Here is a 13106-nt window from a genome sequence, read left to right as displayed (position 1 = left end):
CTGGCCACTCTTCAAAAGATATTTACCTGAAGGGACATTTTGCCTGTTCCAGCACCATCACTGGAAAATTCTCTGTCACATTTAAAAAAAAGGTTCATTGAGGGATGTCTTGATAATGTCACCTTGGTTTAGTTCCTTTTTGCATCAGGAAATGCTTTCACCTTAATTGTAAGTGTAGAGCACGGTGAGGGAAGAAGGGGAGCTTGACTAGGACTCCTCACAGCAGATCCCCAATGAAAGCTTCAAACCAACTGCTCTACCTAGCCCCAAGCAGATTTTCATTAATTAACTTCATTGATTAATAACTGTAACTATATCCGAATGCAGATGTTTCCTTTCTTCTATATATTCTGACTGAAGTAGCACAAGCTTGAAAATTTCACAGCAATCTTTAATAAAGCACACAAAATGACTCCCAGTACTCACTTGGAAACTTCAGCTATTACTTCCTCCGCTCAGTTTCTTTATTGATGATGAGAGGCTGCTATGAACATTTCACAAACAGCACTTTCATAACCTCACCCTGTTCTCATTTTGAACACCGAGAAGTCATTCTGAGATTTCATAACAGCTTACAGACACCATGAAGCCTAAACTGCCAGCATTATCTCAGGTTAAATCAGAAAGACGGATTTGTATTAGACACTTGTACATTCACCCAAAAGCTCCAGGGAGAAAGAAAACCACTTCAGTAAAGTGCACTGGAAATGTCATTGCGGGCAAACTCATACTGGGTCAGACCAGGTATCTGGATCTCTATTAACAGCTTAGTTTCCAGACCAGTAACTTCTGCAGTGACCGTAGCTTTTCAGGTCTCAACATACCTTTCACTGCTGAGGCTTTCCTAACTCAGCCTGGGACCGATCAAAGGTGTTATCCTTAAATTCAGGCTTCACGGTTCAAGACCTTGAGAGCAACAGGGAAATGGCAACGTATCTCCAGCCTTAGGAACTAATTAGGGTGAACTGTTTTCAAGGCACAACATGTTGTATATCAAGGAGTGTAGCAGCAGGACAAGGGGTAATGGTTTTCAACTGAAAGAGGGTAGATTTATTAGATATTAAGAATAAATTCTTTACTCTGAGGGTGGTGAGGCACTGGCACAGGCTGCCCAGAGAAGCTGTGGGTGCTCCAACTCTGGAGGTGCTCAGGGCCAGGCTGGATGGGGCTTTGGGCAATTTGGGCTGGTGGGAGGTGTCCCTGCCCATGGCAGGGGGCTGGAACTGGAGGGTCTTTAAGGTCCCTTCCGACCCCAACCATTCTGTGATTGTTCAGTTTATCACAGCTTTTTTTCAGAGGTTGGGCTGTCCGCAGAAATGACCGATTATACTCAAATTGCAGGGTCAGTGTTTAACATGAACAGCGCTCACGTAAAACCACACAGCTATAACTCAAGGCAGTTAAACCAGTCGGTGGTTTCAGCAGCAAAATGGCTTAGTGAGTCCCCGAGGCCCCATCCCCACCTGAGCGGGCACATTTTCCTCCTGTCTCACTCTTCGCCAGCCCCTCAGCTGCTTTATGAAGCCGTATCTTACTCTGCACTCTCACACCAACTCAAGCTGTTTTTGCTGGCAAAGGCACCATCTCAAACCGCCCTCTCCAACAAAAACGTAAAACCTCCAAATTGCCTTTGAATTGCACGGGACCCCAGCTGGAAATTAAATATTCAGAAAGATGCCTTTTCATCACGTCTTTCTCACCGTTCAGAACACAGGTCATTAGTATTTACATACTTGGTACACTTTTTTTTTCTTTTTTTAAGTTGTCAACGTACACGAAGTTTAGAGAAATCCAGACCACACAATTCATCTGCAAAGAAACATTTTTTCAATTCCTTATGGTTAAAAATTTCCCAGCAGCTTATTTAACGGAGTCGTCAGTGCACTGCTTTATTGTTTCTTCGCACTCCAGAGAGAGGAGCGGGATCCTTTCCCCCAGGGAGCTCCCTTGCTCCTAGCCTAGTCAAAAGGCAAGGCTCAGCACATCTCCTCCAAAACCTTGGAGCAATTTGGGGATCTGCAGGTTAATGTTACATTTGACGATGCCTGACACCAGCAGATTAAGGATTCAGTGCAGCAGCTAAAAGAAGTTCTTGATCTCCCTTGGTGGTACGATCAGTTTAAAAGGAGGGAATGTTAATCTTGCCCTATTGTTTTTTTTTTAAGCTATCAATAAGAAACAGCTTTATATTTCTTTAAAGTCTTTCTCAAATGCAAGTTGGAAGGCTGGCTTTCCTTTTCTTTTTCTATTTTTTTTTTAAAGCATTGAAACTATTGGTGTTAGCACAGACCAGCTACCTACTCATACTGTGCTGCCACAAACAACTGGACAACCTAACAGTAGCAGTTTAATTCATTATTGACCAAGTCCTACATTTGGGTAGGCTGTTTTTTCCCCTTTCCCAATCAATCACCTCAAGCATAAACAAAACTAGTCTGAGGTGCTCAGTTTCCATTCAACTATAAACTGGTTTTCAGCCGTGATTTATACACACGGCTACTTTTATGCTTTGTTTACAGAAATTCTTTTTATCTGCCACGCCGGCTCACTCGGTAAGACACCATTAGCAGTAATGGCACATATTTCACGCAGAAGCCATTACCTTTAGCCTAAGATGTTGTTAAAGTTCAGAAGCCATTAATAAAACGTGGTGATTTCTTCTGTGGCTAATGGCAGACCACATAAGTAGTGGTACTTAACAGATGGGTGTGAGCAGCTCTGCTGGCCAGGCTTACCATGAAGCTGCTGCTATTCCACGCATGCCAGGCAAAAGCAGGACTCGGTGCACAATGCCGTACTCTGAATTGCTACTTACAAAAAGCAGTCATGACCAGCTTGCTGTCTAGACCGGTGGGCAGATCACAGCCTGCAGAAACCAGCGCCAAGTGGTGGTTGGGCACGTGCGAGGCTCTTTCACGCGAGCACCTCGCTGCTTTAGAAGTGGAGAACACCATCACTATCTGCGGCAGATGCCTGCTTCAGCAGCTAAATTCCCTCAGCGCTACAAGTAGCTCACGTGTGGCTCTTGTTATTGGGGGGAAGCTTTCATTTAGAAGGTCAAAGCAGTCAGAAGGGATACTCTGAGACACAACCAGCAGAAACAATGGCTGATCGGCTCCACTGTTCCCCACAGGGTTTTTGGGTTAGAGCAGCGTCTTACCCATTTTGCCAGCTCTTAGCTCCTTAAGCAGCCTGAAGTAACGGCTCCAGCTCTTTTGGCAGTCTTTTCAGCGTTTTGTTCGGGGACCTCTTTGGGCTTTCCCATCTCCCCCTTTCTCCTTTCCCCTCTTTCTTCATCTCCTCCTCCTCTCTCTCTTTTCCTTTCTTTCGCGGCCGTTGCATGAAAACCAAGGGTCTCATTATGCAGCCGCCACCAAGTGACTCCTATTGAAGTCCACAGGAACCGCTCTTACGCTGCAGCCTGTAACAAGGCCCCAAGTATTTACAGTGCTGAAAGCCTTTGTGCTCTACACCCTAAGTGGATGAAGGCAAGCTATGCAGGGGGCTCATTCAAAATTAATACTACATCAGGAAGTGGATGAGGGAAAGGGAAGGCACTTAATAATTGATCCACAGTTTGTTTGCCGTGAATTCTGAAACGTCTTTATGCACATGTTTGTTTTGGTTTGCCTCTTTGTGTGTGTGTGTGTTTTTTTTTTTCCCTCCAAGCTAGAGAGTTTTTAAACTAGAAGAAAGTCCCATTAACAAAACAGAGGGAAATAATGCGAGAGAGCTCCCTAAGCAGCACTGTGAGACCAGGAACCGCAGAAAAATAGCTACCCAGAAGGCAACACGGAGACAGAATAGAGAACAAGACAGGTTTTACTCAGAATATGACTACCTCATGACTTCTAGATGATATTCCCCAAGTTAAATACCCCTTGCTTTATGAACGTGAGCTGCTCTTTCTGTAAAAAGCGACACGTTTCTCCTCTCCACCATTTACACAGACATCCAAGCCCACCCTTCCAGCTTATAAACACCTTCAAACTCCTGAAACCTCAAGTCTCAGCTTACTTGCAGAAAAAAATTGACACCACAGCTGCACCAAAATTGCTCTGCCCTGCTCAATAAATGTAGTCTGCAGCAATATTAAGGACGGGGTACGTTGCCAGATTGGTACACGGCAGCCTTTAGTAATAAATGAAAATCTGACCCTCATACGCCAAGAAGATCTAAATACGTATTATTAAACACTACTCACTGAAGCTGACAGGTCTCTATAGATATCAAAAAGCCACACCAACTCTCAAAATACTTGAAAAAAATAACAAAAAAGCTCTGGTGCTGTTTGTTACTTCTCCTTGCCCCTTTCCTGTGGATTGCTGGCTGGACCAAGTGGCAGAGCCAGCAAGTTGTGCCCGTACAAAGGCCTCTCAGAGCGGTGCAGTGACCGTGCAGGGGCTGCTGTGGGCTAACAGAGCCCAGAACCCGGCAGGGCTTTCAGATCCAGAAGGGAGTAAGACCAGGCACAGGCAGGTAGCCAGCCACAAAAAGGGCTACCTTGGGGAAGGCAACAGAGAGAACAGCCTCTGACAGCAAGCGGGAGGAGAGCAGAAGCTGAAAGGAGGGCAAAAATAGCAAAGATCAGGTATTCAGAAGAGGCTTAGTGATTTATACAGGCATTAATCAGCTGCTATCAATAAGCAAACTGCAAGCGGTGGCAGAGTTGAGTATATCATCACTGTCATTTACTAGGCATGACGTTTAAAATACCTAGGAAATACTGGATGGTAAGTCTACTGGAAACCCCACCTACCCACAGAGTTCTGGGACAGGGAAAGTCAGAGGCAAAAGCTACAGTGGCTACAGTGAACTACATAAAAATGTAACTGTTTATGTCCTGAAGTCAAACACACTAGTTACTAGCGTAGAAAAAAAAATTGCATCACCTATACCAGCAGTTAGATGGGTTTCCAGACCCTACAAGTCCTGCCTTCAGGCACACAGGTCAATAAACTTCTGCTTGCAAGCCAAGATCCCCCCCCCCTTTTTTTTCCTCCCTATATATATATAGATACATAAACAGTGTTATTCTCCCTCTCCATTTATATAAAGTATGTGTGCATATGTATATATCCATCCTGCTACCTGCTCACTACATGGAGATGCGTTTCCTACCACCAAATGCTTACTGACCTTCGTTTGCAATGAAGCCATCAAAAAGGACCCTTGGAAATGGATCATCATGATTAACACTCCCCGCTCTTCGGAGAGCAGATCATTTGCCACCCCGTCCAGGAGCCCACTCCAGTGAAGTGCCTTGTTACAGAGCGGCATGGTGTTTGGAATAATGTTTATGGGAAGGGAAAGAAACCAGAGAAGTCTATGATGGGGCTGTGAGCTTAAACTGCAGTTCAGATTAAGTTCCCATCACAACAAACTTGGTAGATCCTCGCTGCCTCTTTCTTTATCCAACATCAACAAGCAATTAGGAGAAAAGAGTTAACAACAATAAATCTTAGTGGTAGAGAAGCTCGAGGCGTGCTGGACAAGCACCCTAGGCACTGCGTATGCCTGCATAACAGTGGACACTGGACTGAGCTAATTATTAACACAGCATCATGCCCAATGCCTCTGTGCATTCCAGTCCAAAACCACTTAACCTAGAGCTGAGGCAGGCCCTGCCTGCATAACCACTTTAAATTGATCTGTACAGGCGGAGGAGGAGAGGAGATCCTCCCATACCTCATTCTTGCAGCCAAACAGCCAGCCAGCAGGAGCTGACCCAGGTGAGAGAAGCTCTCAGTCGTGCCCCAGCTCTCACTCCAGCAGAAGGATTTTTAAGGCAGGACACCAAAACCAAAGGGAATGCTAGGAAGAGCCCTGCGGGATGAATTCGTACAAGCACCCTTGTGGTATCACACTCGTGGTGGTGCAAACTACCGGGCCTGTCATGGTGTACGTACAGGTTTTAACTCCTTAAGACTGGATCCAGCAAAACAAGTATGGGATCGAGTGCGCCCTCAGCAAGTTTGCAGATGGCACCAAGCTGAGTGGGGCAGTCGATACCAGAAGGAAGGGATGGCATCCAGAGGGACCTGGGCAAGGTTGAAAAGTGGGCCCACGTGAACCTAGAGAGGCTCAACAAGGCGCTGCAACTAAAAAAAAGATGCTGTGATCCTCTCATTTTTGTCTATTTTTGCTGTTGAGAAAGCTAGATGGCAACGGGAATAGAATAGGTATACAAAGTGTTTTCATAATATCTATTTGCCTTGTTGCAAAGAAAAAGAATAAAAGTCCTCCATCACCACACATCAGGAACTTGGCTTGAAATGATTTTCAATATTATTTGATGTAATGGAGCCTTCACTGGGAGCAGAGGGATTTTCAAGGCTGGGAAGAGGCATATTGATTTTTCCCAGTTCTGTGGGAAATTGACAGTTCATTCATAAGATCCTCTGTGTGCACCGAAATGCTTATTCTAAATGCTGTCCAGAGGAAAGCGACTGGGAAGTTGAAACATCAGCTGAAGGTGGAGATGGATGTGTATGAAGATAAATACTGCTACTGCCATTTGCCTCATTTGTTTTACACAGCTAACGGAGCGGGATCGGGATGTTTTTAGCATCTCCACAAGCCGGGCCATCTGGAGGTTATATGAGATCACACTGAGTCAGGGTTTGGTAACAAATCAAGCACCCTCGCCTGCAGACCCCAATGTGTCAGTGACATTTTTAAATGCAAGCAGAAAGGGGAGGGTGGAACTGCTGTACATCTCTGTGTGCCTTACCCAGGGCACACAGCCCACGGGGACATCCACCCAAACCGACCCTTCTACCTGTACAAAGTCCTGCTGAAATCACTGGAAATCAACATCCGCAACGAGCCAAGAGGGAGGATATCTTTTTGGCACGAGCAGCAGCAGAATCACAAGAAATGGGATGTTTTCCAAACTCACACAACAGCACAATGGAAAAGAAATAAATTAGGTTTCAAGCCAGTGAAGAACAATCTATGTTTTCCTGAATCTTGCGCTGTAAAGCTGGACTTGCACACAATTCAGTACATTGGTTAAAAAAAAATAAAAACACAACCTTTTGGGGTTTAATTCCTTTTCTGTATTGCAACAATATTTTCTAAGTTTTAATCGGGGAAAAAAGGCAGGAAAATGGTGCGAGACTCCAAAGTCACATGAAAGGCTGGCTAATCAAAAAGCCACGTATTTAGAAGAGTTAAAGCAAATTCCCTTTACCGGCAGCCCTGTCGACACGCTACTAGCCATGCATTCGAGAAACACGCTGCATATTTTGGGCAATGCAAAGTACGAAAGCTGACTCTGTCCTGTAGCATCGTAGTTCAAGACTGGAAGTCGCCACCTGGCAGAATTAGGTCACGAGATTTCTTTGGGACAAAAATATTTCCTCACCTCCCCTCTTCGCTGAAAGCACCACGTAATACTGTAAATGCTCACAGCAAATCTTCACAGGTTCCTGCCCTTGGTTAATGGAGTATGAACTGCTGAGGAACCTGTACCAAGCATGTAACGACACAACAGATTCTTGCTCCAAATTTATAAGCTGCAATGGCCTTAGTGTCAAAAGCATTTTATAATTCTTTATCTGCAAAAAAGTCCATTTGTAGCAAGGGGGCTTGAGAGAAAGTACCCTGAAAGTGCTGTTTCACTAACTGTAACCTCAAGTTTCTAATCCCCCCACTAATCACTGTTTCATCTTCCAGAGTTTAACGGATAAATAAAATAAAGTTTGAGAAAAAGTACTTTGGGATTACTGTAATCTATGGAACCAGGTCCGAGAGCGTTTAAGAAAAGATTATGTACTTTAAAACTCCTCTCCACTGGAGAGGACAGGAATAAAAACGTCAGACACTTCTCTTCTGCTTCCTGTGTAGGGAAAAAAAAAAATCCATTTGAAAATTACCCCTACGTCTATTGCGCTACCTGATGTGTTATTTTGTTTATTTGTTTTGTCTATTTTTCCAAAAACACGTTTTCCTTTTTGGGAGGGGGACACAAAACCCATTTTCTTCCACAGCATAGCTGGTACTTGCTTTTCCCTGTGTGCCTTTGCATGATATGGAGTAGCAGAGTATGCACTTACTTATGATAAATATACTAGTAAGAGTCTACCACAAAAAGGCCATCTTATTGAATTGAGGTAGCATATTTACTTTCCAATTCAGTCTTAATGGAACATGGATCTACTGCCTTTAGAAGGAAAACACTATCATCATGCAACGCAAAGACCTGAGCAGGACCAATGACACCAGCTATTTGTATACACAAATATTGATGAGCTCCTTCACTCGCTGCCCATACGCAGGATGCTGTTCACATGCATCAGCTTTCCTCTGATTGGGACACTGAAGATTCAAAATGTATTCTTGATGCTCTGAGACAGCTGTGCTACCAGGTGAAGCTTACTGGGATGTGCTGATCAAGGTGGGAAACTGGCAAATACATTTACTAAATTCATCTTTTTAGTGCAAGTATGTCAGCTGCACTCGATGGTTCCAATAAGGTGAATTGAAGTACATTGAAATCAAAGACTAGAAGTTGACCACAAGATCAAATGCTGCAGAATGCATTTGAAGATTGCTTGGAACAAGTCTTGCACGGATTTTTTTTTTAAACCAAGGGGGCAAGGAAAAGTTACAAAACCAAAACTTCCTTAATGGACATCTGAAAACCAGCAAGCATGAGAAAACGATCTTCTGTCCCTTCGAAAATGAACTATCAGCATTGTACAGAATTTAATAAACAGTCTATTTGTTGTCCCTCAAAGGTCAGCGTCCTTCTCCAACACTTCTCACATAACCTTATTCCATTTCCTTTTTGCTGTCTCCTTGTAATTCAGAAGACTATTTAGACTCCCATATGGATACCATCAAAACCAGCAGATGCCAAGCAACTTAAAGCACAAATTATGACTCGTAATATGCTGGTGCATCATAATCACAGCATATCTCATGACTTAGAGTGAATCATCAGATAAAGCATAGGTTGCTGTCTGAGGTGTCAGTGCTTTCTGTACATCCTTCCTATTAGGCTAGGGCCAGCGGACCCCAGTTGACATTGAGATTCCATGTTGAAAACTACATACATTTACTATTTTTTTTTTTAAATCAAGCACAGTAAAACACAGATAGGAATTTAAAATACTTCTCAGAACTAGAAATCAGCTTAGAAGTGCCTTGCAGAAGCAGAAGGGTAAGAAGGGGAAACGGTCGCTGCCTTTCAGGAGGCAAGGTGACCTACTTTCGCTTTTTGCATGATACCTTTGACATCGTTCTACATGGATGCCTAAATAGGGAGCGGGGAGGGGAGCTGGTATTGTTTGCTTGCTTGCTTTGACCATATAAAACTGTTTTCTGTTACCTAGAGATGTTCAGAATAGACTACGGTTCACCTAGACAAAGACATAAAGGCTCACAGAAAAGCACCGACTGTTCCACCAGCCTGGAAAGGCAGCGAACGTCATGTGGTGCTTTCATGCAGGCATTATGCTGGTCAAGGTAAGGCGCAGGCACGTGCCCTAACGAACAACCAAAGGAGAATGACATCTAAGCAGCAAGAAGGGAAGCACAACATTGAATTCTGACTTTCCATTTAGACATCTTTGTGCCTATTTGGTCTCAGTTCCTAAATACGACTTTGGCAAGCGCCAAGCTGGCACTTCCACGAGAGCACTGCGATCTCAAAGTTCTCCAAACAAGCACTTTCTGCCTATTTACCAACATCAATGCTGGATATCAAAGAAGGAATTAAGCCTACAAGTATACCTAGAATATTAATTATACATAAACTCCGAGGATAGTGTCCTCTTCTGAAACGCAGAGACAAGAACACGCTGCCTGGGGTGGGGCAAGACTAAGAGCTTATCTCCTTATGAGCATCATGTCACCCTCAGCCACAACTAAAGATACGGAGTGTGACTTCCCAAACTCATTAATCTAACAATTCAGTGGTGGTTTTTTAAGCAAAGGAACAACAGACTAGCACAACACCAAAAAAACTGAGAAAAAGACCCGATAATTTATTTTGCCTATATTTGACAGCATATAAAGCCTCCAACATTTTTTTTTTGTAATATCTCCAGTTTAAGTAGCGTGTACAATCATTCCCCACATAATTTCAGCAGATCTATAAAATTCCTCTATTCAAGGCACTGACAATTTTCTTGTCAAAACCATTAGTCTTCCAACTCGCTTGTCTTTATTTTTAGTCCATTGTTTTATGATGCACAATAGAGGGTATTTTCCATTTGTTTACATTAAAAATTTAAAGGTTGTGTTAAAACCAGCATTTAAGAAAGCTTGAGAAGTTTTAACAAAGGTGTTCTACGTATCTAAACGCCTGAAAGATCCCTGGAGGGTGTCACGGGCATGTCACGACGACCTCTTTATCATTTCAATCTATTTATAATGACTACATTAGCGGCTATTTTTGATTATCGCTGTCTGTGAACAGCTAACCAGGCCTCCAATTTTCGTTTACAGATTTTCTGGCCCGGCTTCGTGGGAGAATATCGAGCACTTTGCTATTAATTCAGTAAAAACTTTAAACCTGCAGGCAAGGGCGACAGGCTGAGGTCTTTGGATTACCGCTGTGGCGGCATGAAGCCACGCAGCCCAGCGAGACCTCCTTTAACCCATTCCCTCACACAAGATGAGGGCTTGCCACCACACAGAAGCTACATCCACAAAGTGCCACTTCCACCATCCGCACGTCAGCCTTCAGAGAATAAGTGGAACAAAATTAAAGGGTAGGGAGCTTCTTACGGGCTGACAGCGCCTGAAGGAGCAAGATAACAACGCGTTTATGTGCATTTTCCCTCCGTTAGTCCACGGACGTGCCACACCAGCGTTCCTCACACGGCTCTGCTCCCTGCTGTAAAACATCTGTGTTCACAGCAGTGTGCGCCCATGGGAATCAAAACAGAAAAAACAGACGAGCAAAAGAGACCCATGACAAACTGAACCGCTAAAACTTGATCAAATAATAAAAGCAGCTACTGTAGGGTCAGAATAGTGCTTTGGAAGGAGTCGTCACCGCAGGCTTGTTTCTTAGGCCAAGTGCACTTTGACATACAGGCATGCAACCCCAGTCAATTTCACTCTACCAATGTACTTCTCGGTTAAGGAAAGGCATTTCACTGTAAAAGCGTGATTAATATCAAAAGTCCCGTTCTTCCAAAACATCCTCCCCAGGCGCCTTTACTTTCCAGGAACACAGACAAAACGTTAGCTACAAGCACTTCTTCGCCGAGCGCCTTCCTCTGTTCTCACCACAGTGGCGACCACAAGCTTAGCATTAGCAAGGAGGCTTCTCTCCTCCATTACTCCTCACCTTCATCTTTAAGAAGGTGGTGGTAGGGGGTGAGCCAAGACACCTTTATGGTCCAAAAAAGACAACGTATGAAGTAGGTGCCCATCTCACTTTCAGAGTTCCTTAGGAACACATTCACCCTACTCGGGTTTGTGCACGTTTGCCATCGCTAAATGGAGCATCTCATGAGAAGAGGTGCGTCTACAAGCCTTCACCCAACTTTCCTACTCCATGCAGCGCTCCTGTGCAAACACTTCACCCCTCAGCACAAAATTCGGAACAACACACCTCCAAACCCGACTGCTTGCACATCCAGACCCAGCTGCTCCTCTTTCAAGCCCGTCACACCGAGAAGATGCTAGAAATACCACCGTACCCCCGTGACGCTTCACCACACGGCTCGGTGCCCTCTCCTTGGCAGAGGACCGAGCACCGTGGCCAGGAGCCCCGCTGACACCCCAAGCATGGCCACAGAGCGATTGGATCCATGCACAGCCCCGGCGTTGTGTAACCCTTCCCCTGTTTGTTGGGAGAACTTGAGCCACGATTTATTTTTCCCTACTAACACATCACCATGCAGACAACACAGCTCGATCCCCGCTCCAGGCCCATGCGTTTGGCTGAGCCCTCCCCCACCACAAACCGGTCTAAATGGGGATGGGGGGATGAAAAATCAAATTATTATCGTTTTAAGGATAATAAGCTCTTGGCACCCACAACAAAAGCAATTAGGAGGCTCGGCGGGGCAGGGGAGCAAGCAGCCCCGGCAGGCGCAGGAATGCAGCGGCCGCACTTGGCAGGGGAAGGGAAGGGAAAAGAGGAGGGAAAAGGGAAAAAAAGGGAAAAAAAGGGAAAAAGGAGGGGGACACCCCATCCCCAGCCCCATCCTCGAGGCCAAATGTCACGATGTGTCAGGACACGTCCCCCCGGGAGGAGGAGGAGGAGGAGGAGGGAGAGGAGCCCGGCCGCTTACCCAGAAAATGACATTGAAGCCGAAGATGAAATATTTGATGCAACAACTGACTTCAGGCCCCTTGTAGTGCTTCCCGGACATCCTCTGGGCTCATGAAGACACTTTGCTGGCGGCCGGGGAGGGGGAGAGAACCAGAAGAAGGGGAGGGTGCGGAAAAATTAGAATGAAAAATTTTTAAAAATGATGATAAAAAATAAAAAATAAAAAATAAAAATTAAAAAATAAAAATTAAAAAATAATAAAATTTACAAAAAAAAAAATAGAGAGATAAGGGAAAGGAGAGAGGGCTCAGCGCCGGCTGCGCGCCGCGGGGAGATGCGGCAGGAGCAGCGCGGCGGCTCGGCTCCGACTCGCCGGGCGCCGGGGATGGCCGGCGAGCAGCTCCCTCCTCCTCCCTCTCCTTCTCCTCCTCCTCCTCCTCCTCCTCTCCCGCATGGAGGAGGAGGCCCCGGCGGGGAGCAGGGGGGAAGCCGCCGGGAGGCGCCCGGGCAGAGGCGCGGGGGGCTCGGCGCTGCCCTCCCGCAGCCGCCGCCCGCCGCCCTCCCGTTCGCCGCCCCCGCAGCGCCAACGGCCGCCGCGCCGGCCCCGCCCCGCGCCATTTTGAGGGGGCTGGAGAACGGAGCTGGGGGGGGGGAACGCGAGGGGGCGGGCTCCCGGGGGTGATTGACAGCGCGCGCCGCCAATCAGGCCTCGCGGCGGCCCCGCCGGCTGCCCCGGGGTGCGCGGCCCCGAGGGGGCTGCGAGGCGTGGGGGGGGCGGGTCTGAAATGGCGGCCGGGGTTTGGGGGGGGAGCTGAGGGGTTTTGTCAAAAGTGCGGGTTTATTCCGCTTCATACAGCCCCGATAC

The 13106-nt window shown here is 46.0% G+C and overlaps 1 protein-coding gene across 2 annotated transcripts in view; it reads right to left on the bottom strand.

Annotated features, from left to right (window-relative positions):
- Positions 1–12466, bottom strand: part of TSPAN5 (tetraspanin 5) — a 73152-nt gene extending 60686 nt beyond the window's left edge. Inside the window, exon 1 of one of the 2 annotated variants that reach the window (XM_032186030.1) lies at positions 12261–12466. In XM_032186030.1, the coding sequence (XP_032041921.1) occupies positions 12261–12341 (81 nt within the window). In that variant the 5' untranslated portion in view covers positions 12342–12466. Of the gene's footprint in view, positions 1–11575; positions 11634–12260 lie in introns of those variants that run through there. The other variant, XM_032186032.1, reaches the window with a different exon arrangement.
- Between the last annotated feature and the right edge of the window lie 640 nt (positions 12467–13106).

Source organism: Aythya fuligula, chromosome 4 (assembly GCF_009819795.1).
Source record: "Aythya fuligula isolate bAytFul2 chromosome 4, bAytFul2.pri, whole genome shotgun sequence".
Lineage (NCBI taxonomy): Eukaryota > Metazoa > Chordata > Aves > Anseriformes > Anatidae > Aythya > Aythya fuligula.
This window is presented reverse-complemented; position numbering and strand designations above follow the sequence as displayed.